Source organism: Biomphalaria glabrata, chromosome 12, assembly GCF_947242115.1.
Source record: "Biomphalaria glabrata chromosome 12, xgBioGlab47.1, whole genome shotgun sequence".
Lineage (NCBI taxonomy): Eukaryota > Metazoa > Mollusca > Gastropoda > Planorbidae > Biomphalaria > Biomphalaria glabrata.
In genome coordinates this window covers 22,570,789-22,596,044 of record NC_074722.1, presented here as the reverse complement: position 1 = coordinate 22,596,044, position 25,256 = coordinate 22,570,789, and the positions used below count along the sequence as shown (strand labels likewise).

The following is a 25,256-nucleotide window of genomic DNA, read 5'->3' as shown; positions in this document are numbered from 1 at the left end:
AAAGTGAGTTACAAGTTCACACACACACAGACACTCTCGCTTTCAGACACTCGCCTCTTGGGTATCACAGTGACAGCCCCTAAAGTTTTTATTAGCACCTCCGGCTGATCGTCCCTTCAGCACACACTTTTCAGCTTTTGAATTCTATATATAGCACGTTTGGTTAGTTAGCTATGTACGGTACTAGACGCCGCAAACATTTCTTTAGACCATCAGTCTTAGGCCTAGAAGGAAAAAATGCATTTGCGAAGGCCTCAATTGAATGCTCCATTCCCGTAACCCACACCTACATTTATTTCTCTCTCTCTCTGGAACCCACATTTGTGTTCACCCTGTGCATCGACATTTCTCCGACATAGACGTTTGACTTGATTTAGAAAGATCAGCTCTAAAACGCCCCTCCAGATACACATACACACATACGCTTTTAGCCCGTGAATTCTGGTAGGTCCTATCAATTTTATTTATTTACTCCAACGTAACATAGGGTTTTATAAATATTGAATTCAGAAAGAGGACAAAAGTGAGAGATTGTACGCAGGACTCACTTTTTGTTGTTGGCGGGAGGGGGGGGGGGAGTGTATAAGTGAAATTAAAACAAAAATTCACGGGTCAAAAGCATGTGTGTGTGTGTGTGTGTGTGTGTCGTGTGTGTGTCGTGTGTGTAGGCTTTATGAATCAAGTCAAATATCTATGTCGGAGTAATCACGATGCGCAGGGTGAAAAAATAAGGAAATTTTTGTTTCAGAGAGAGAAGAGAAAGAGAACGGGCCGTTTCATTTCCTCGTAACAGATACAACGGGCCGTTTCATTTCCTCGTAACAGATACAACGGGCCGTTTCATTTCCTCGTAACAGATACAACGGGCCGTTTCATTTCCTCGTAACAGATACAACGGGCCGTTTCATTTCCTCGTAACAGATACAACGGGCCGTTTCATTTCCTCGTAACAGATACAACGGGCCGTTTCATTTCCTCGTAACAGATACAACGGGCCGTTTCATTTCCTCGTAACAGATACAATTCACGGGCTGAAAAGTATGTACGTGGGATTGTTAGCATGTGGCCAGTTTATTAAAATTTAAAAAAAAGAAAGAAAAAAAAAAAAAAGATGTTATGGTGATCGTCAACAAGATAAAGCCTGGGAATAAATCAACGGGCGTAGCCGGTGAGTGCTGCTGGTGTTCCTATAACTAGAGACACCTATGTTCAATTAAAACCATAACAATAAAGACGTGCACAAAACACAAAAACAATAATAAATAAACGTGTCCATTTGTTAGTACAATGTAGTGAATGTATTTAGTCATATCAAGCTCGCGTTTGGGATACTGTGTTTAACGTCTGGTAAACGTGTCTCTCACATGAGCTGAATCTAGCCATCAAGTCTAATCCTTCAGGAGTCTTGGCCAGCATTTCAGTCTGAAGGAGCAATAACAAAACATAAATATCTTCATTGTGTAGTTGATAATTTAAGTTTGAAAATATGCTTGCATCATTGAAAACAAAATTTAAAAAAACAATAAAAAAAACAACAACTCCTTTTCTTAGTCAATAACATTTCTAAAAAAAAATAAACCTTCAAACGACTGCTGTTGCATCAATAATGTTTATCTTTACATTTGAGATTTCTTTTGTCACAAAAAAACAAATATCACCTTGATAAAGTCAAACAGATCATCCTTGAAGCAAGGATCTGTTCTCTTTAGGGAGACTATTGTATCGACGCACTCCTGAAGACAAGGGGTGAAAGGTCGACAGTTTTTTACCAAGTCTTGATAAGCGGAAGTAGCGTTGAGCCAATCAGGATTTTTAAAGTTTGTCAAGTCTGTGCATCCTTGATAAGTGGCAGTGTCACAAGTGCTGGAATAAGAAGAGCAATAACCAATGATTGTGTTCAAGAAATGTTGGCACAATTATTGTTTTTTCTAGTAACGAAATTTAGATACATAAGAAAATGATACAAACATCTCGTTTCCATCAATCTAAAACACTAGCGTCTCTATTTAGAAGAATAAGAGAAGAAATTTAAAACTGATAAATCATTTTTTTTATCAATATCATAAAAGAAATTCAACTTTGCATAAACATAAAACTTTGATTAAACCTAATTTGTGTTAAGCCTATTAAAACTGTACCTAACATCAGGACCCGAGGGGAAGCATACAGAGTTTGTTAAATCTATTAAAACTGTACCTTACATCAGGACCCGAGGTGAAGCAAGAGTTTGTTAAATCTATTAAAACTGTACCTTACATCAGGACCCGAGGTGAAGCAAACAGAGTTCTGCACATTTTCTTTTGGAAAGTAGATCAGAAATCCGTAGCACATTTCGTCCATTGTGGCCTCTCCCCAAAATGTTGACCGGTTTCTTCTGGCTGTCGTGAAGGTACACTTTGTGATGATTTCATCTCCAGGGAAAATCTGAACAGGATTGTCTGTACTGAATACATTACACATGAGCATTAGGTACCAAGTTTTGTGTGTGAAGTCAATAAAAAAGTTCTCTTTAAGAAATAAACATAGTTGCCACATGAGGACTAGACAGAGTTCCCTGTTTCTGTAGAGAATGTCATTCAAATCTTGACTATGATATGATCAGACCTTCTCTCACAAGCTGATATCAAATACAGTAGAACGTCTATTATCCGGATTAATTGGAAGTGGGGTCTATCTTGATAATCAAATAACCGAATGCGAAATATTATAAACGTCCATTTAACAAAAAAAAAAAAAAAAACTCCTACAGTGTTATACGTAGTAGCCTACCATTGATGTGAGACATAATCATAATCGATGATCTTTCACTGCACATCAGCAACACCACCCAGTGCACCTAGCTGATACAGTACTGTAAAACTAAAGGCAGTCCGGATATTTGACGTTCCGTATAAACGACGTTTTCCTGTATTCATATAAATATGCTGCACCTTTAAACGTTTTAGTTGAGATCTATCCTACAGACATACACTCTATTACTGTAAATAAGAAAATAAATTAAACCAGATTTGATTGAAGTTGATTCACTGTCGGTCAGTGTTCAGTAAGTCACTTGGTCAGTCAAATTAAATCTCGCCATCGTGTTTCGACATCTTCTTAACCGATTCCATATAGATATTCCAGGAGACAATTTAAAAATGTAAGCCCTAGATAATGTAAATGTAAACATTATGAACATGGAATAGAACTAAATCTCAGACAATGAGCGAATTTGAAGCTTTGGAGGACAACGAATCAAACTTTAAAAAACAAAAACAGGCTTGTCTCTAAGCATCATAGATCTATATTTGTTATGCAATTGAAACACTTTAGAATGCTTTCTCTGATACCAGCAAGCACAAAAGTTGACATCCAACTATTTTTACAATAGATGTGACATACTTCATCACGATTTGAGTCTCAAATTTGAGTGTTCAGATATTTTAATGTTTTCGACCTCAAGCCCCAATCATTTCACCACTGGACAACGTATGACGCTGGGCATTGAACAAAGGTTTTACTGGAGTCAGAAATAACTTGACAATTGAGCGTCGACAGAACTTTTAACTCTATCCGACATATAGGTTGAGATAATGTAAAAAAAAAATTCACTGCTTCTAACGAAACTTAAAGCTCCACCTTTAGATGTACTGATGTAGACTGATGAAATAAAGTCATACACTCAATCTTGTCTTCTATAAGTTATACTATTAGAAAAGACAGTCTCGTTTTCAAGTGTCCTTAATGTTTTATTTGATAACGTAGATAAAGGTAAAAAGAAAAAGAAATGTCATGACATGTCATGTTAGTGTACTTACTACAACTGAACTTGGGGGCTGTCGTAGCTGTAGAAAATGTCATTGCTTAAATAGAAGGTCTCTGTTTTATTTCTGACTATTTGCACGGACATTTGTTTACCTTCAACACAGAAATAGAGAGACATTCGTTACACTGTGCATTCATACAAGAGAAACAATAGAAATACAAAAGAAACATTAGAAATACAAGAGAAACATTAGAAATACAATAGAAACAATAGAAATACAAGAGAAACAATAGAAATACAAGAGAAACATTAGAAATACAATAGAAACAATAGAAATACAAGAGAAACAAAGAGATTCATTGAGAGATATACAATAAAAATGTATTAAATCTACTTTTGCGGAACGACTTTCTAGATCTGAATCTCATGAAGATCATTTGATGAACTTTACTGAGAGCTTGCCGTATTAAAGAAAGCGAAACACCTCAGTACATACAGGTACCAATGTTAGCACTAGAATAGGTTGGTCATCCATTAGAACATACAGGTACCAATGTTAGCACTAGAATAGGTTGGTCATCCATTAGAACATACAGGTACCAATGTTAGCACTAGAATAGGTTGGTCATCCATTAGAACATACAGGTACCAATGTTAGCACTAGAATAGGTTGGTCATCCATTAGAACATACAGGTACCAATGTTAGCACTAGAATAGGTTGGTCATCCATTAGAACATACAGGTACCAATGTTAGCACTAGAATAGGTTGGTCATCCATTAGAACATACAGGTACCAATGTTAGCACTAGAATAGGTTGGTCATCCATTAGAACATACAGGTACCAATGTTAGCACTAGAATAGGTTGGTCATCCATTAGAACATACAGGTACCAATGTTAGCACTAGAATAGGTTGGTCATCCATTAGAACATACAGGTACCAATGTTAGCACTAGAATAGGTTGGTCATCCATTAGAACATACAGGTACCAATGTTAGCACTAGAATAGGTTGGTCATCCATTAGTACATACAGGTACCAATGTTAGCACTAGAATAGGTTGGTCATCCATTAGAACATACAGGTACCAATGTTAGCACTAGAATAGGTTGGTCATCCATTAGAACATACAGGTACCAATGTTAGCACTAGAATAGGTTGGTCATCCATTAGTACATACAGGTACCAATGTTAGCACTAGAATAGGTTGGTCATCCATTAGTACATACAGGTACCAATGTTAGCACTAGAATAGGTTGGTCATCCATTAGAACATACAGGTACCAATGTTAGCACTAGAATAGGTTGGTCATCCATTAGAACATACAGGTACCAATGTTAGCACTAGAATAGGTTGGTCATCCATTAGTACATACAGGTACCAATGTTAGCACTAGAATAGGTTGGTCATCCATTAGTACATACAGGTACCAATGTTAGCACTAGAATAGGTTGGTCATCCATTAGTACATACAGGTACCAATGTTAGCACTAGAATAGGTTGGTCATCCATTAGTACATACAGGTACCAATGTTAGCACTAGAATAGGTTGGTCATCCATTAGAACATACAGGTACCAATGTTAGCACTAGAATAGGTTGGTCATCCATTAGAACATACAGGTACCAATGTTAGCACTAGAATAGGTTGGTCATCCATTAGTACATACAGGTACCAATTTTAGCACTAGAATAGGTTGGTCATCCATTAAAACATACAGGTACCAATGTTAGCACTAGAATAGGTTGGTCATCCATTAGAACATACAGGTACCAATGTTAGCACTAGAATAGGTTGGTCATCCATTAGAACATACAGGTACCAATGTTAGCACTAGAATAGGTTGGTCATCCATTAGTACATACAGGTACCAATGTTAGCACTAGAATAGGTTGGTCATCCATTAGAACATACAGGTACCAATGTTAGCACTAGAATAGGTTGGTCATCCATTAGAACATACAGGTACCAATGTTAGCACTAGAATAGGTTGGTCATCCATTAGTACATACAGGTACCAATGTTAGCACTAGAATAGGTTGGTCATCCATAAGAACATACAGGTACCAATGTTAGCACTAGAATAGGTTGGTCATCCATTAGAACAAAGTGTGTAATAGAAAGTTTTGCACTGCTTGGTACTAAAAATCTTGACTCGGACATAATGCATGCACACTATCATTTCCAACACGCAAGTGATTTCCCTATACATGGGATGACTTACGTTTGATGTTACTCTTATTTAGTAAATGAGAAAAACTTATTTAAAACAACTGACCTGCATAATGCATATGATTCCAAGCGAGTGTGATGTTGAATGGTTTCCTAATGGTCTTGCTGGTACAGGCAGAAGTGCAGGTCGATGTGAATGTAACAGAGGTCTGCAGGGGAGGCAAGACGAAATGCTCATGGCCTGTGATGTAGAATCCTGCTTCATAAGGCCTCCTGAGGGATCATAGATACACCTTGTCAGGTAAGCGTTCTTTAAAACAAGAGGCTTAACTAGCTACCTAGCTACTTAAACTTCCATTCTTCAATTGAATGACCTCGTTTCATGCCCCCCCCCCCATTCTTGCTACCGGATACTTCCATACGTATTGGAACACAGACACTCCTCAATGTATTGAAAGAACACTTACACAGTTACAGAGTTTAATTCAGAGTTCCTCTTTTTTGTATTATATTAACTCACTCTATCTGTCTGTCTATCTATCTATCTGTCTGTCTGGTAAACATTTTGAAAACGTTTTTTATACATCACTCATTCTGGGATCAATTAGAAATTTTGCAAAATTATTCGTTGGCATAATCAAGAATTGAATCAATAAAAAAATATTAATTAGTCAATTACATACTAGTCAATAATTATTTTATTTGAAACCAATAATGGATATTAGCCCTTCAGAATTCAAAGATACAGCTAAATAGGTAGGGTTTCATCCCCCTTGATAATTGTAACTTTAAATAATTATTTTATTGTATCTAACAAAATATGAATCAATGAAAAAATTAACTAATTAGACAATTAATTAAAATTAACTAAAATTTTTTTTAAATATTTAATAAGGAAAAAAACTTCTACATTATTGATTCAATGGGGATATTTTTCCATTTGATAAGTTTTGATAAAAAAACAACATTTTATTTTTTATTATATTACATTATATTTTATTATTTTTTAAAGATTTTATCTTTTGCGTGTTTAAATCCTCATTTATTCTAGCATTCAAAATCTAATTTTTAGCGGCCCCCGAAAAGGGAAAAGACGCTATTAGTTTTGTGCAAAATGTCTTTATAACCGTCCCGTTTAGATCTCGTAAACTAGAAAAGATGTTGAAAATCCGACATCACAATATTTTAGACCATTCAAAGTTCTGATGCAACGGCAACTTTTTTTTTCTGAAAGCAAAAAATCTAATTTTTAAAATCAGTTATGCAAGCAGTTTTTTAAAGAGAAAAAGCTAATTAATGCGCATTATAAGTTAGACCTAAATTAAAACGAATACTAATCTTGTAAACTTTTATTTATTTTAATGCGTAAATGTTTTGGCATTCGAATAAGAGATTAAGCCTTTTCAAAACAATTAAATCAATTATAAGACTTCAGTTAGGCCAGGATAGGCGCGGTAGCTGAGCGGTAACGACTGGGATTTTCAACTTTGGAATCTTTGGGCGCCTCTGAGTCCACATAAGTTGGGGAAAAGTAAAGGCGGTTGGTAGTTGTGCTGGCTACATGACACCCTCGTTAACCGTAGGCCACAAAAACAGATGATCTTTACATCATCTGCCCTATAGACCACAAGGTCTGAAAGGGGAACTAGTTAGGCCAGGCTCACGTCTAACTTTACATTCACTTACACTTATCCTTTAATCTGCTGGACCGTTGGGGCACTACACAAGATCTGTCAACCTTCTTTCTCTATTCTTATCTCTCATTTGTCTTTGATATAATTTCATTTTGGATGTTCTTTCTGAAAATATTGAAGCCTGCCTGGGTGGACCACTTCGGGGGCAGATTTTGAGTTTGTGTGGAAAAACTGTCTTTGTAACCTTGTTTATTCTAGCATTCATCTATTTATTGAACTATCTATCATCATAACAAACAAGCAAAATTAAAAAGAAATGTTTAAAAAAACGTACCCAAAGGAAAGAGCAGTAAAATCACTGCAATATATCTTAATACTGCTGTAATAAGCTCTTTTTTTCTATACGAACAAAATTAACTAAATAGCTATTATTTTCATTCCTGTATTGTCATCAACTATGAATAATTTTGCATAATTTAAACTTAACCAAGAAATTTGAAGTGGGAGAAAAAAACGTCAATAGAACATAGTAAGGGAAATAACTCCACATAACAGCTACATCTCTAAATAAGACTAAGACTGCTTTATTGATCCTTACGGAAATTTGTTGTGATTACAAGGACTCGTTTCTCATATAAAGACAACACAACAGAAAAATACACATAAATACAACAGACAACATAAAGAGTTCATTCAGCGACTACACACAGGTATCTTGGTGCATTTCATGTTCCCTGATCAATGAGTGGCGGTGATAGAGTCTGACCGAGTGAGGTACGAACGAGTTTTTGTACCTCTCCGTTCTTGTTTTGATTGACAGCAGTCGCCCACTTCGCGACGACCTGGCGTAGTTCTGATGGATCGGGTGGCCGTTGTCTTTAAAGATTTTTTCGATTTTTCTTAGGCACGTTTGTTCAAAAAGTTCCTTTAAATGTGGTAATGTTGTGAGTGTAATTTTTGATGCTTTTTAAATGATGTTTTCTAGACGTTGCAACAGTTTAGATGAGGCGTTGCATTGCCAACAACTTATTCCGTATGTTAGCAGATTTTGTACAGTCGCGCCGTAAAATGTCTCAAGGATCTTCTTGTTTAATTTCAAACTGTTGAGTTTGTATAGAAAAAAGAGTCGCTGGGCTGTTTTCTTTGTCAGAGTTCCAAGGTGGTCTTCCCATGAAAGCTTGTTGTTGATGATAACGCCTAGATATTTATATGCCTTTACTTGTTCTATAGATGTAGTGTTTATTAGCAGTTCACGTATAGTTTGTTTTTTCTTTCTAAAATCTATTATAAGTTCTTTAGTTTTTGTTACATTCAGTTCTAGAAAGTTGTCGGTGCACCAGTTTGTAAACTCTTCTATCGAGCTTCGATACTGAGTTTCGTCTCCTGAAATAAGACCGACTATGGCAGTATCATCAGCGAATTTAATGAGTTTAACTGAGTCATAGATGCTTCTAATGTCATTAGTGTAAAGAGTGTATAGTACAGGAGAAAGTACACAACCTTGTGGAGCATCCGTACATAGTACTCAAGTTGACGATTTGGTGTTGTTGACTTTAACATACTGGGGCCGTTGGGTTAAAAAGTTTAGAACCCATGCTTGCAAGTAAGGGCTTACATTTAAGTTACTCAGTTTGTTTATCATTAGATGTGGCTGTATGGTATTGAAAGCCGAGGAGAAATCTACGAAGACATATGTTTTGGGTATATCGAGATGCTTATAAAGCTGGTCCAAAAGCAATAGAATGGCATCCTCAGTTCCTCTAGCTGCTTTGTATGCAAATTGGTGAGGGTCTAGGCTGTTATTGACTTTTGCTACAAGTTGTTTAAGGATATATTTTTCAAAACATTTCATAACAATAGGTGTTAGTGCTACTGGGCGGAAATCATTTAAGCAATCTATTTTTGGTTTCTTAGGCACTGGTATGATTTCTGAAGTTTTCCAGATGTTTGGAATTACGCACGTAGTAGTATTTATTTCCCTTATTCGATACCAAAATATTTAATTACCAATCGGCTGAGTGGTTAGACCGATTGGCTTCCGAACCTGTTGTCCTGTCTTCGAATCTCGGCGAATACTGGGATTTTGAATTTCGGGATTTTTGGAGCGCCCCTGAGTCCACCCAACTCTAAGTGATATCTGACTTCCGTTTGGTAAAGAAAAGGAGGTTGGTTTTTGTACTGGCCACAAGACACCCTGCTCGTTAACCGTTGGCCAAGAAACAGATGACCTTAACACCATCAGCCTTATAGATCGTAAGGTCTGATAGGGGAACTAAGTAACTAATTAATTCATTTGTTAATCGATTCATACTTTGTTAGGTACAACAAATAATTGTATCAAGTTCATTTAAGAATTGTCTACCAGACCGAGGAAGTTGATATTCCATTTGTAAATACAACTAGAACTTGCAACATAAGAGAAAGCTCCTACTTTTTGTTGGTGAAGTATGCCTTCATACCGGAACTGTCAGTCCAGTCTGACCTGCTGTCTGGATTATTCCAATGGAGCTGAATAAAATGTGTCAAAGAATATTATCAAACTATTTGAAGTTATATGTCAATGTTTAGTAAATGTTCAACAAACTGGCGCAAGGATATGAACTACACATGATTAAAGGCTAAACATAGGCTCTTAAATTTCCATGACGTATTCTGATAAGTTAAACAATAGCAAAGTATAAAAAAGAGGTATTTCATATATAGTACATTAAATGTATTTTATGATGTAATGTGTATACAAAACTTATGATAATTATGTGTTTACCTGTACAGCTATTCTCTTAAAGCCTTTGGTTCCAATGGTGATTCCAGCCTGGGGATGGAAGCAGTCGCCTGCTAGACCCACTGTCCAGATGCTGATGACGTGAGTACAGAAGTCGGAGGGGACCATTCCGCACTCAAATGGACCTGCAATCGCCACCTGGTTGTCTAGAATATAAGTGTGTTCATGTTTTAATACAATATTTAGCATTTAGTTGATATGCTTTTAAAATACATAATTGTTAAGCCTTTGATCTCTCTACCTTAGTCTAACACCTGTGAAATGACTTATAGAAATATTGCAAAGTTGTAGCTACCTCTACAGCCAAAAAGTACCATGTGATGGATGACGTATTTGTTGTCCAGCACAGGCTCCACGGCCACTACGTGATAGTCGTCTGCTACTGCCATTTTCTCAAAGTCAAAAATCTGACACATGTATGTAGTTTCCTTTGCAGGTACCTTGGTTCCAAGACTGACTGTAAAATTGGCTGTCTGTATGTCTGAATAAGGATGAGGCCGAGAATAATGTCTAATGTCTTTGTGAATACAACTACCATATAGGAGACCATTAAGAGCCTAGATAGTGGGGAAATTATTAAACATGAAATGAAAGAGCAAGAGGAAAATCCTCGGTGTCTATAAGGTTACAAGGAGACGGCCAGTCACTCAAACTGTTAACGGGCTTTATCCTATGTATCAATGTTGATCTCTTTAAAAAATAAATAAAAAAATGACAATTTGTCTTAGATTTGTGAAGTCTCCCTTGTCAATTTGTTCTACGGTCATACCCAGCAATATACAATCAGACAGACGGTTCTTCGCTTTGTAGTCTCTCTCATTTCGATGATTGCGTATCAAAGATTCACAGTTTGATAGAAAGCTTGTTGTTGTTGTTTTTTTCGCTATTTGCAGTGGTCAGGTTGCAAATCTGTCAAAATCGGTTCTTAACAAGCGCCTAGAAGTAAAAGAACATGTGTTCGAAATTTCATGCGGATCAATACGACAGTTTAAGAGATCTCTGGATATATATATATGAAAATAAAAATATAAATAGGTTATGGCTTTTATATAGCGCTCAGAGCACTTTGGTCCAATCTCATTTGTGAACCAGTGTGTGTGGGGGGGGGTGAGTGGGTATCTGGACGAATGTGTCCGTACTGCCTTTAGGCGCTCAGTAAACACAACTCAGATCGAGTCGGGTGTCGAACCTTGAGCCCCATTCATAGGTAGCCAAGTCAAGCCACGTTCAAGCGTACTTGGCCTCTCGACCACGCTCTAGTAGATATTCCAATGATTGTCCCTTGAGCTCTAGATGTAGAAGACTGTGTGCGCAACGTTACTGAACATTCATTTGTTGTACTAGTCTTTAAGTCTGTTTTTGTTTCATTGCGATATTACAAGGACAGCATTTAGACTTGAGAAAGCTGAACACTACACAAGATATGGGCACATTTATAATCGACCTAAGGCTTTTTTCTTCAAAATATATATGAAACATTTTTTGGGGACTTTGATTTGATTATTCCTTCTCCTTGGCGAATCCGATGGTGGCCGAATATCACACAAACTCTCTTTGTAATCTTGTTTCATTATTATTATTCCATTTTTTCGTTACGATCATTCCAACTAATTTTTTTTTTATTAATTGTCGATTTCTAAGACTTTTAAGAAGTGCCTAATGTGATGGGATACCTAATAAAAGCACTTCAAAAGTCACTGATTGTACTCGTTTGTTCAGAGTACTAAATAGTCAGTTGTTCCACATAGAAACACATGTTTGGCTAATACAGTGTACACAAGGTAAATAACTCTTAGTTCTCACCCGACGTGTTAAGGCCAGGACAAATAAACTCCTTTGGTTTACACATTTCCTTTAGCCATTCCTCCTGAGTGTGAAATCTTGGGTGAGAGAGATTCTTAGAGAAACAATCCGGAGAGTCCCACGGATCACACACACCTGAAAAACTTAAAATTATCAGAAGTGCTACATAATAGAAAATCTAGAAACTATAAACACAAACTGGTATTTTGGCAGTCTGTACATACTATAATAGTCCGTAGCAGAATTTAAAAAAAGGTCTTCTTATGTTGCATAAGAGATATACATAAAAGCAGGTTTTCTAAACAAACATAATTAAAATTAATTAATTTAAAAAAAATCCATCACACAACGAAGAAATGACTCATTCTATTCTTGGTTAGTTTTACATAATAAGTTATCAAAAAATATCTAAGGGATGGGCAATTTGTTAGCGACAAAAAGAAAATATTAAACTTATTGATACATTTGCTGAGCATTATTTTTGAAACATTCATTCAGTGACGTATTCGTGAACATGTAAACTATTTTAATTTTTAAGGGAAGTAATTTTTATTCCATTTAAAATATGGATAACATGCATGAGGATATGTAAATAAGAGTTTTGTTGCTTTTTCTTTTGGTTTCAACTAACAACATGTGTCTTAGATTCACACTAGAGTTCATAATGCTTTGACAATGTCTCCACACCACACACACACATTATAACTAAAATATTTACATTATTAAATGTGTCAATTCTTCGGTTTACCTGGGTGACTTAACCCGTTGAGTCTGCTAGGCAATGTGTTCTCTTTCCAGACACAGTCTGGATCTCCGAGTTCTTGACCGTTGGTCAGTCCATCGCCATCGGAGTCTTTACGACACAAGGCTTCCGTCCACATCTGCTTAGATAGAGAAGAGACTTGCATGATTGATAGATAAATAGATAGATAAATGGATAGATAGATACATAGATGATAGATATACTTGTTTCAAATGAAATAAACGCAGAAGCTGGAAAGGCAGCTCACTTAATACTTAAATACCAAGTTTGAATTACCGACTACTTTCAAGGTATACTGTTACCGGCATTTGAGACAGTGACGTAGCTATTTACTTTAACTCTCAACTTTACTTTAACTCTCAACTTTACTTTAACTCTCCAGTTTACTTTAACTCTCAACTTTACTTTAACTCACAACTTTACTTTAACTCTCCAGTTTACTTTAACTCTCAACTTTACTTTAACTCACAACTTTACTTTAACTCTCCATTTTACTTTAACTCTCCAGTTTACTTTAACTCACAACTTTAAACTCACAAATCTACTTTTCCTATGTCTGTGCCCATGCTCTCTATAAACTCGACAAGTCTAGAAACTACAGAATCGTATGAAAGACTGTTGACATTGAATCCAGAGGTCTCTTCTCATCTGATACTCACTTTACCTTCCTTTTCGAAATCTTCACCAAAAGGGTTCCTGAAACCTGTCCCCTGGTCGTTAAAATGCCCGACACCTTCCCACAGATTGTTGGGCTTACACGGATGGGGGACGGCGTCTCCATTAGGTATACTCTGCTGAAATATCCGGTAGGACTTCACGCAAGGTAACAGCAAGACTATCAGGAAACTGTTGTAAAAGAAAAAGAAATTGTTTTTTTTACATTTCCATGACCTCTATCAGTCAACTTATTATCTAGAAGCAAGACAAAGCACATAATGGTGAAGCATTGAATTTACAATCGAAGAAACCAAAGTCCAACTAAAGGAGAAAAACATAACATATGAATACAAGAAACAAGCCAAGTAGCAGTTCATCTTGATCCAACACAAAGTGCAAATATTTCTCTTATTTTTATTTGTCTTGGGCATTGTAAGCTGATAACGTGCTCACTCAGTGCATTATGGTCCAATCTTTTTTGTGGACCAGCCGGGGGGGGGGGAGATGGTATAAAGGAAGAAGGTTTCCGTGCCGCCTTTAGGCGCTCATCAAAAGAAACTCAGATCGAGTCAGGATTCAATCTGGAGACTCCAAGACGGGTGGCCAATATGTAAAACAGAACTCCACAAATTACTGGAACTATGATATGTTTCTGTTTCTGATAAAAAGAAAATTAGTTTCTATAAAGATTTGTGTACAAAAGAGGAGCAGGAGACAATACTTTCAAACGTACCCTACTTCAGCAATACTGTCTTGCATTGTTGTTCAACATTTACTGCTCTCAATATTGACCCATTGATTTACTGTGTCTCAATATTGAGCCAATGATTTACTGTCTCTCAATATTGACCCATTGATTTACTGTGTCTCATTATTGAGCCAATGATTTACTGTGTCTCAATATTGACCCATTGATTTACTGTGTCTCAATATTGAGCCAATGATTTACTGTGTCTCAATATTGACCCAATGATTTACTGTCTCTCAATATTGACCCAATGATTTACTGTCTCTCAATATTGACCCAATGATTTACTGTCTCTCAATATTGACCCAATGATTTACTGTGTCTCAATATTGACCCAGTGATATACTGTGTCTCGATGTTGACCCAATGATTTACTGTGTCTCAATATCGACCCAATGATTTACTGTGTCTCAATATTGACCCAGTGATTTACTGTGTCTCAATGTTGTTGTTTTTCTCCCAGCAAGATTGACTAAGTCTCAATATTTTTATTTTTTTAAAATAAAATTTACTGTGTCTCAATGTTTGTTTGTTTTTTTTCAACAAGATTGACTGCACTCTTTGGATAGAAAAATGTAAAAATCTAACCATAGTGCCCCTGTTGCAATTTCGTAGTGCAGAAAATGCTTGTCACTGGAACCGAATGTTGTTTTATTAAGAAATACGAAATGACTTTTTGTGATATCTCGCTCGATAGTGTTTCATTCTTTATCAAAGTTTCAATTTCCTATCAGAGTGTGGTATAAATATCACAAGTTTTATGCTTTATGCTTTGATGCTAGGAATTCCTAAATTTTGGTCGCAGCATCAGTCTGTCTAGCAAAGACTATCTTTAGCAAGCAAACTATTTTTTTCATCTTGTACTTTTCCAGGTTTATAAGTACTAATTGAATTCTTTGTTTCCTCATCCAAAGAATGATCTGCTACATGGGTCGTGGCTTAATGTTTATAAGTGACTGATAACCCTTGTCTTCCTTAAACGTTGTGTCGCCCTAGCATATATACATGTTATAAGATCGACTGACCGCTAGTACAATCCAAGTTACTCATTTATTTCTCATTTATTTCTTTTCATCACTAGTAAATTGTAAAAAAAAAACAACAAAAAAAAAAAAACAACAAAAAAACGAAATGGCCAATTCGTGCATCTTTACAATCAAAGCATTCTGAGAATGTACATCGACATCTATGTTTAGTCCAATTGAAGTTTATACTCAGTAAACATGGAAGTTGATACTTGGAATGAAACACACACATACATATAGCAGATAGAAAATACAATTAGTGAAAGCTATTTTTTTAAAACATCAGCAACGAAACAATATACAAATAGGAAATGATTTCCTTAGTGCATGAGATGTCCTCTGCGCTTGTATGTATTATAAGTCTAGTTTAAAAGCCTTACGTATTTTAAAGTATGGTTTTAACAAAAATAAATCAACTTACTGGATATTAATTATTGCCAACATTTTAATTTCTGTTCAACAATTTGTTTGAGTAGAAACGTAGATCGAATACACATTGATAATAATAGTGATCTGTCTTGGTAACTTAGATGTCCTTTTATAGGGTTAAGATCGCTTTGATAGTTATATGTAACTTTTAACCGCTATCATATCATTCCCACAGGTCAGGGAGCATCCTATTTCTCAAAATAAAATGCTTTTTGTCTTAGTTTTTTACTTACCATGACTAAAAGTTTCAAGGTTGACTGCTTCGTAATCTCAACTTTTAAAATTAAAATCATGATTGTAGCGTGTAAGATCTTTGGCAACCACAAAAATATATTTAAAAAAAAACAACACTTTTTAACTGTTAGCTCTTAGGGGTACGATTTTAAACGTTTAGCACAAAAATAGACACATGAAATTTTTTGTTAACAATCACTTAGCAGTTCAATTATTTCTTCAAATATACACGTGGTGTGTCTGTGAGATCAACCCTTAAAAGTAAATTTTTGTATCTGGGGTAATATTTCTTCTCGTCCTGATGTACAACTGTAAAACCAAGTCCTTCCAAGAGATTAAAGATTGTTAGTATTAAAAAAGTGAAATGTCTATTGAAACCATAACTCCTTGTCTTTTAGTCACAAAAACCTTATTTTCAGGCATTGGCAGTTTGAACTAGAGTCAAAAGGGTCAAGGTCATTAAACTGAGTGTAGGAAACAAAGTTATATTTCATTTAAACTTCAACAAATTCAACAACTCAACATGTTACAAGATTCAATGAACTTTCAAAGTTGTGGCACATAACGAAAGCTTGGATTGTAAGGGAAGTATTGGCCTGCTCTTAATTAGGAACTGTTTATACTTGAAGTTATGTTACATTATTCAATTGATGGATCATTCTTTGTACAAAATTTGTCAGACTAATGAAATAGTTTTGCCCACTTCCAGGGCAACACATTTTTTGAGCGTAGATAGTTTTGTACCCTCACATTTGTCAATGTGTCCACACAATGCAGTCCTATATTTCAAACTAAGAATAAATGTTTGCCTCTCAGCTACTGACATGCCATTACTTGCCCTTCTAATTGTAACTTTTGATTTCTCCTGAGATTAACTTGATAATGTGTACTAAATACTACATAAAATCACGGTTAGCCATATCTTATCATATTAGTCCAAAAAAAAGTTTGACGCAGGCCTATCTCTGATAATAACAACAACAATGAAGTGTTAAAGTGGCAATCACCCAGTTTTGAAAGTAATATATCTACATGTCTTTTTTTTAAAGCATGCACTTGTCTGTAAGTAATGACTAGATCTAGGACAAATTGACATCACCAGGGAACTGGTCAACTATGTACTACTTTTTGGACAAAGTTACAAATAATTAACGTGTTAGTACCTGACGAAGTTACAGTTTTCTAACTCATATATATTTGTAGGTAGAAAAAAAAGTACTCTTGACATTTTCACTTTAATTCTTCTCATATCCATTACTGTTACAAAGCTTAAACCAACGCACTCTTTCTGTCTGATAAAAAAACTGTACACATTATTTCTCCCTCACCTAATCTCAGATTAAGTTGAAATATTGCTCAATTATTTCTTGTACCTGACAAAACAAGATAAAAAATTAAGGTAATTAAATATTGACAATTAGTTATTTTGTTAAGTATCGAACAAGGGAAATAAATTGTACTTGACATATGTGGTTGTAGAAATTGAATTAGTCCCCTTGAGGAGGCTTAACGCTTAAACCCTGAGTTTGAACTCAGTCAGAATTTTTTTTTTAAACTAAATAAAAATGAATCACGATAACATTAATGCAATACCCCTCTCTTGTTTGTCCCAACTGGTCCAGACCAATGATACCGCATTCAGAAAGCTAAAAACATGAAATTGTGTTCAACACAAGCAAGTGGTAAAACTATTTCTAATCGTACACATGTATTATTGTTAGTCTAGATTTATTATAAATTGTATTACATGACTGACCCAAAATAATTGAAACAATTACACTTAATATAAGATTTGTTTTCTATAAAGTATTTTGTAAAAAAAAAATATTTTTCCTGTTTTTACTTTTGGTGTACGTGAAAACTGTACAGATGAGCTCATCTCACTTCTCTCCACACTAATGTACAATAGACACGATCTAGTACACATTTATTAAATTTGATATTTCTTAGTTAAATCTCTTAGACATGACCATGCGGGCCAAGGCTGGGGGAAAATTCATTATTAAACAAGATTACAAACAGAGTTTGTGTTATCACACAAACTCAGAGGTGGTCCCCGTTGGAGTCGGATCCCTGTCGAATTTTGATGGTCAAAAGTAATAATGTTTCAAAGTTTAATTTGCCTTTTTTTTTATAATTTTTTTTCCTTCTGTTATACATGTTTCGGATGTTCCTTCTAAGTTAAGAATAATTAACTTCTCGCTGGACGACGGAGGATGGCAGAGAGCAGGGTATTATTCCGGGACCGTCGAGATAATTAGTTCAGCACGCTAATCGCACGACCAGGCATTGCTCTTAATAACAAACTGGTTACAATCTAATAGTCTATTATTGATAAAGAGATATATTACACATTACGGCAGGGGTCTCAAACTCATTTCAGCATGTGGGCCACAGTGGAAAGTAACAACCATTCAGCGGACCGCACCACAAAAAGAGAATGTTTTTTCATTAAATTTTACGAACACTACTGTCACTGCAGTTAAATGCTAAACTAAAGTTTTTATAATTATTAATTACATTTAGTGTAGCTTATTACATGCACAGACAGTTTAGTTTACTAAAATAAGTTGACGTTGTCTCTGTCACTAATAAAAAAGCAGAAACTGTTGTTCCCCCCCCCCCAAAAAAAAAACTATAATTACTAGGCCTACTTCTGATGGCTCCCGTCACTCATATTTCTATCCTCTCAGCTGAGAGCGTTTGGCAGAGACCAGACCATCGACGTTAGGCCTGAAGTCGCGTGTAGTGGCAAGCCGCAAGGTTGCTCTCAGATGCTTATCAGTCAGTCTTGATCGCAATTCTGTTTTGTTGATCTTCATTCTGAAAAAAACTGTTCGCAAACGTACGCACTCCCAAACATCGCTAGAATTCTAGCAACTGCGCAGAATACGTTTGGAAACTTCTCTCTGGGAAGAAACTGGTAGAAATGTGGAACACCAACATCAGCTTATTTTTGCATCAGAACAGTGTCACACTGCAGGTCCAGTAGTTCCATTTGGACTTCCTCTGGAACGTTTTTCACTTCAACTGCGAACGGAGTGGCAACAAGGAAAAACTGTGGTTCGAGAGCAGTGAATTGATGACAGCGGTGTTCAAAATCTTCCAGTAGTCTGGAGAGGATGTCTACGTAGTCTTTCAGGCGCTGTGGTTCAACTGTAATGTTCAGTAGAAAAGACAAATGAGCCAGGTTTCCATCTGCCAGCTGAGTGGCCCACAAAGTCAGCTTGCATCTGAATGATTTGATGAGGTCAAACACCACTGTAATCATCTGCTTTGTGCCTTGTAGTTGTGAATTGAGTGCATTGAGATGTTGCGTGATGTCAGTAAGAAAAGCAAAATCCGACAAAACATTGGGTCACTGAGCTGAGGTATGTCTCCGTCTTTCATTGCCATGAACAATGCTATTTCCCGTCTCAGTTCAAAAAATATCTGCAGCACTTCTATACGATTCAACCATCTGACTTCCGTATGATACAGCAACTCTCCATATTCCGTTTCTAAATCAGCTAGAAATTACACAAACTGTCTGTGGTTGAGACCCCGTACACGTATGAAGTTCACCGTCTTCACGACAACATCCATCACGTTCTTCATTTGTAGACTTTTTCCACAGAGTGCTTCTCGGTGCAGAATGGCAGTGTATGGCTCCAAAAGGTCCCACCAAGCTGAGCTGATACCGTTTCTCTACCATTAATCCAAAAACACCAACCTTCTCTGAACGCATTGCTGGTGCATCTTCCGTAGCCACTGAAACAAGTTTTTTCACACGGTAGCCCACACCTGTCAATACAAGCTTCCAGTTCTTGAAACACGTCGCGTCCATTTGTCGTTCCTTTCATGGGTAGTAAGTCCAATAACTCTTCAACAATGTTCAAGTTTTCGTCGACCCCACGAATGAATACGGCACAGTATGCGGTGTCTGTTACACCAGTAGACTCGTCCAGTGCAATGGAATATACTACAAAGTCTTTTGCAGCGGCAATCAGTTGCTGTTGAACATTTGTCGCTGCCTTGGTGATCCTTCTTGCAACTGTGTTCGCAAACCAACTTATGCCTTCGAAGAGTTTCTTGCTCTCGGGGCAGATAATTTCACGCCTGTAGCATACACTCTTTTACAAACTGGCCTTCAGTGAATGGTCGTGATGCCATCTCGCTAACAACAAAGCTTCACAGAATCTTCGCTTGCAAGGGCGGACACCTCATTTACTAATTTGTGCAGTTGTAAATCATTTCACGGCTTATATGTGGTCATTGTAAATTTTATCTAATTTTTTAGAATTCGCTGACGTTGCCGCGGGCCACACAAATTTGTTTCGCGGGCCATATGTTTGACACCACTCTGCATGAAATCTACCGGATATGCACAGTATGTCAGACTAGCAATTTTAGATAATCTTTAAGCATTGATTTGTAATTGAAAACAAAAAAGAAAAGAACAGATATATCGTGGTTGTACTTCGATGTCTCAGCACAGTTATCAACAGAGCTATTGGCATTTTCATTTAAACGGAACTAGAATAAACTACCTAAACTAAACTTCTGAGTTAGCGCTCTTAAGATCTATATTTACTAGATCTAGATCTAAAATATTAATTTGGAATAATTTAGATGTAATTTAGATTAGGTCTAAACTAGACCTAGAAATTCTAGATCTAGAATCTACAATAATTTTAATTAGAATATAAATCCAGATCTAGTTTAAAAAATCTAGATATACTATAAAAAATCTAGATCTTGTGTAAAAAATCTAGATTAGATCTAAATCTATCTATTACGTCTTTTTAAAATACGAGTCAGATAACGAGGTTTAATAAACATTATTATATCGAGTTGTTTTAGCATTTCATTTAAAGAATTCATTCCATATGACGTCAAGGAAAAAAATCCACTACGTCACACGCCCTAGTTAGACTAACACATGACTTCATCACTAGGCCTGCAAGCAAGCTTTCGAGGGATCATAGACATTGGTGCACTGAGTGAGTTCTTTTAGCATTTCATTTAAAGAATTCATTCATATGACGTCAAAGAAAAAATGTATTACGTCACAATGGGCTAGAAACAATTTTTTTTATTAACACGAGATATTTAACGAGGGTTCATAGCCTTTAGTGCACTGAGTTCTAATAGAATTCATATAAAGATATATATATATATATATATATATATATATATATCATGGGCGTAGCCAGGATTTTTTTTCGGGGGGGGGGGGTTGGGGGGGATTTTTTCTCCCCCCCCCTCCGCGAAAAAAAGATATTATGTATGTGTGTATGTGTACATGATCTTTATTACATTCTGACCCTTCATTCTTTTGGAAGACGTTTATTGCGCCCTAGAATGTTTCTTCCTGGAGTTAGTGGGAAAATTGTAGACCTCCCGCCATTGACAACAAGGGGGTCTGTTAGAGCGCTTGGAGCTCCCCCAGCGCGGGGCGAAGCCCTGCCGCCAAGCACTATTTCTGGTATTGAAAGCCAACAAAATGAATATTCTGAGGTATCTACAGTACATTTTCCTGCTTTTAAAAAGTTTTATTTCAAAAACCTAAAATGCTATTCTTACTGCCTTACTGGCGCCAAGTTGTACTAGGATGTCATCGCAACCCTTAGTATGCGTAATTCATCTTGTCGGAGAACATGTCCCGCAAACCTCATGCGACGCTCTTTCACAACCTTACTAATGTGTCGACTCTCGATTCGGCAAAGGATTTCCTTGATTTAGACCAGATCTCTATAACTGACTCCTAAAATCTGTCTTAGCCATCTTTGTTGAGCCACATTTATTGTTTTTCAATTTCGGCAGATGGCTATTCAATGCACTTTATTAATGAAGCCCCGCCACTGGTAGAAATGTGTAACCTCTCTTAAATATGCTCTTGGAATTAGGTGACTGTAGCTTGCTTTAGATTTTATATCGAAAAGGGAAGTTTTATCGTCAAAATGATCTGTTGTGGATTTTAAACTAAAAAATCTCTGGAGTTATTTTTTTTTTAATTCAAAACCCCATTTAGCTACGGTCATAGAATTTGGTAACTGTAGTTTGCTTTAGAAAAATATTGAAGATTGAGGTTTTCAGCCTTAAAACTCTCTGTAGGGGGATTTTAAACTCAAAACCATCTGGAGGGGTTTTAAACTTTTAAGAAAAGCCATCAGTAAGAGAGGGCTTTAAACTCAAAATCTTCAATTGGCTTGGCTACGCTCAAATAATTTTAGTGTGTTATTTGTTTTGTTTTTTTTATTAAAGAGGTATTTTTTAGCATCAAACCCCGATGAATGGGGGTTTAAACTCAAAACCCTTTTTGGCAACTCTCATAGCATTTTTAGTGCGTAATTTGCTTTTTTTTTATATTGAAGAGTTATTTTTTTAGCTTCAAACTCCACTGGAGGGGAGTTTAAATAAAAAAAAAAACCTTTGACTACACTCATAGAATTTTGAGTGTATAATTTGCTTTGTTTTTAATATTAAAGAGGTATTTTTTACCTTCAAATCCCGCTGAAAGGGGTTTAAACTCAGAACTTAGTTAAAACCCATTTACCTATGCTCATAACATTTTGAGTGCGTAATTTGCTTTTTTTTTGGATATTGAAGAGGTATTTTTTAGCTTCAAACCCTACTGAATGGGGGGGGGGGTTTAAACTCAAAACACTTTGGCTACGCTCATAGTATTTTGAGTGTGTATTTTGCTTTATTTATATTGAATGGGGGGGGGGGGGTTTAATCAAAATCTTCCTTAACTGTGCTCTTGGAATTTGTGGATTGTCGTTTGCATTTTTTTTGGTTTAGTTTTTAGAATAGAGATTTAACTGCAAAAACCCCTGGTAGAGGGTTTTAAACTCAAAACCCCCTGGTAGGGTTTTTTTAAAACTCAAAACCCCTTGGCTGTGCTGGGGCAAGTGATGGTTTAGTATTAAAATGTCACCCAAAATAAACAAAATCAAAGCAAAAAATGAGTTACTGAACTCCGATCCCCCCCTGCGGGGGGGGGGATTTCCTTTGGGGGGTGGGGGTTTGAACCCCAAGAACCCCCCCCCTGGCTACGCCCATGATATATATATATATATATATATATATATATATATATATATATATTAGGATTAAAGCCGCATTTGTTTTGCGTTTTGTCTGTCAGTCTGTCTGTCCGTCATGTTAATATCGAAAAAACAACTTAAAGTTATTGAAAATTTGATGAACTATTACTTTTCCTTCCAAAACATCACAAAAGTTTGAAGTATCTATAACAGATTGTACGGATGTTTGTATTTATAGTGAGAGAAAAAGAGAATTCTAGATAAATCTAATACCGTTAATTTAATTTTTGGAATGGTCTCGTATGAAAATTAGATGTACCATAGCCTTGTGGAGAGATTTTCATACCATACTTTGGTGTTAGGAAGTTGTTTTCCTTAAAAATCGGAACATAATATTAACCAAAATTATATTTTAAAACATTTTAGATTGAAATTAGATGTAATGTACTACAGAAGTGCGATGTTACAGAAATAGAGTGAGAATGTTTATCATAAAAATCCGGAACAACCGATATTAGTAAATGAGAAAGATTATGTTTTTTATTTATAAGAAACGGGAATTCAAACATTTATTTGTGTTAGTAGATTTTTCATATAAAATTCGGAAAAAATTTGGAGACGATTTAAAAGAAAATTTAAGTGATATAGTTTGATTTCTTTTTTAAAACCAAATCCGGAACATTCTTTACAGATAAAAAAAAGTCTGTTGTTTATCAGCACAAAAATTCAATGATAAATTAGTCTAAAAAGTGTTTTTCAATAATCGTTTCTAGTAAATTACTTTCTTATTTTAAAATATTGTTGATATTTTTGAAAAAAAAGTCATTTAACATAAAATAAGTTGAAAATACGGATTAATTTGATATCAATAATTAAGCTATAGTGACTTATTGTCCAATATATTGTTGTAACCCTGCCTTGCACCAGTGCTTGAGGTGCGCACTAGCGCACTAGTGAACGTAAACAGGAAAACACTAGTAGAGAGAGAATAACAGTGTATCAGGGATTGTGAAGAGTCTGAATGTTTTGGAAACTAAGAAGCCAGCTTTTGGTGCTGCCTGGAGGTTGCAGAAGGGACCTGGGGCGAAGCGGGGAAGGCTGTCGTTGGTCCACATTCGGGTTGCTGTCTAAAGGACTGGTAAATTATAAAGGACTGGTAAATTAGTAGAAAGACTCTGAGGAAGCTGAAGGATGCTATGTGTTTGTCCTAGTGAATAAACACCTGTCTTTATTTCCTGTTACACTGTGTTGTGTTGCCTGCCTTTACGTTGAGTGCCTACCCAAGAGTTACAACAATATATTTATCCAATACAAGGGTAATGTAAGTCAATGATGCTATTTCAAGTAATCATTTGACATATTTTTTTTTTATAAAACAATATCCGGAACAACTTCATAGTTGATGTAATATAATTCAGTATAGAGATTTTTATTTAGCATTTATTTGCTTTATTTACTTTAAGGACGGATTTTAAATGTAATATAAGTTGGAAGAGCAAACAAACATTTTTTTTACATTGATTAATTTTTCAAAAAAAAACATCCTGCTACTTAAAACTATTGCAATATTTCGGAAGGAGCATTAAAGGGAAACTCCGATGGTTTTGACAATTTTTGATATAATATGTGTTTTGATTTACAGATAATGAATATATTCTTCTTTTTTTTTATTTGCAATAATAACATAGTAATTGATGTTTTTCCGACGTAATTTTCCTGCGCATCCAAAACAGTCAGACTTTCACCAGGTTTCTATGTGACGTCACAAAGGTGTTTTAATCTACTGACTTATTGTATAACAGGAGACCATACAGCAAAGTTTACATTCTCGTAAAAAGAAATATATCTTTGTCTATGCAGTTAGATCTAGGATTTTGTAAGCAAAGAAAAATGCGTATTAAAATAGATTTACATGCTTGACTAATCACTTCAGTGTGTATTTTCTCGCCAGACCACTCAACACACAACAAACACTATCGCTTGGTTGTCTTGTCATGACCGACTACACGTAGTCTCGACTAGCCTTACACTGACCAGCTTGTTCGAATCATTCAGACACACGATCTATTTACTTCTTGGGATAGGGAGAGGCTTAGATGAAAATGTAACTTTTTTTTCTCGAGTTGGTTATCCTAATGCTTTTGGATCTATCTATACATGTTTATATATATAACTGTATCATAGCTCTGGACTAGGCCGTCACTAAGCCTAACAGCTACTGTAAGAATGA

General features: G+C 35.8%; 1 protein-coding gene across 1 annotated transcript; it reads right to left on the bottom strand.

Moving 5' to 3' along the window:
- Positions 1-1,275: 1,275 nt before the first annotated feature.
- LOC106072748 (tyramine beta-hydroxylase-like) lies at positions 1,276-15,900 on the bottom strand. Its single transcript, XM_056006559.1, has 12 exons — positions 15,754-15,900; positions 13,562-13,748; positions 12,888-13,020; positions 12,140-12,274; positions 10,632-10,817; positions 10,319-10,482; positions 9,986-10,062; positions 6,027-6,193; positions 3,798-3,897; positions 2,252-2,443; positions 1,659-1,863; positions 1,276-1,422 (listed from the first exon to the last, which is right to left on the bottom strand). The coding sequence occupies exons 1-12, from the start codon at positions 15,774-15,776 to the stop codon at positions 1,312-1,314; spliced, it is 1,680 nt and encodes a 559-aa protein (XP_055862534.1). The 5' UTR covers positions 15,777-15,900; the 3' UTR covers positions 1,276-1,311.
- Between the last annotated feature and the right edge of the window lie 9,356 nt (positions 15,901-25,256).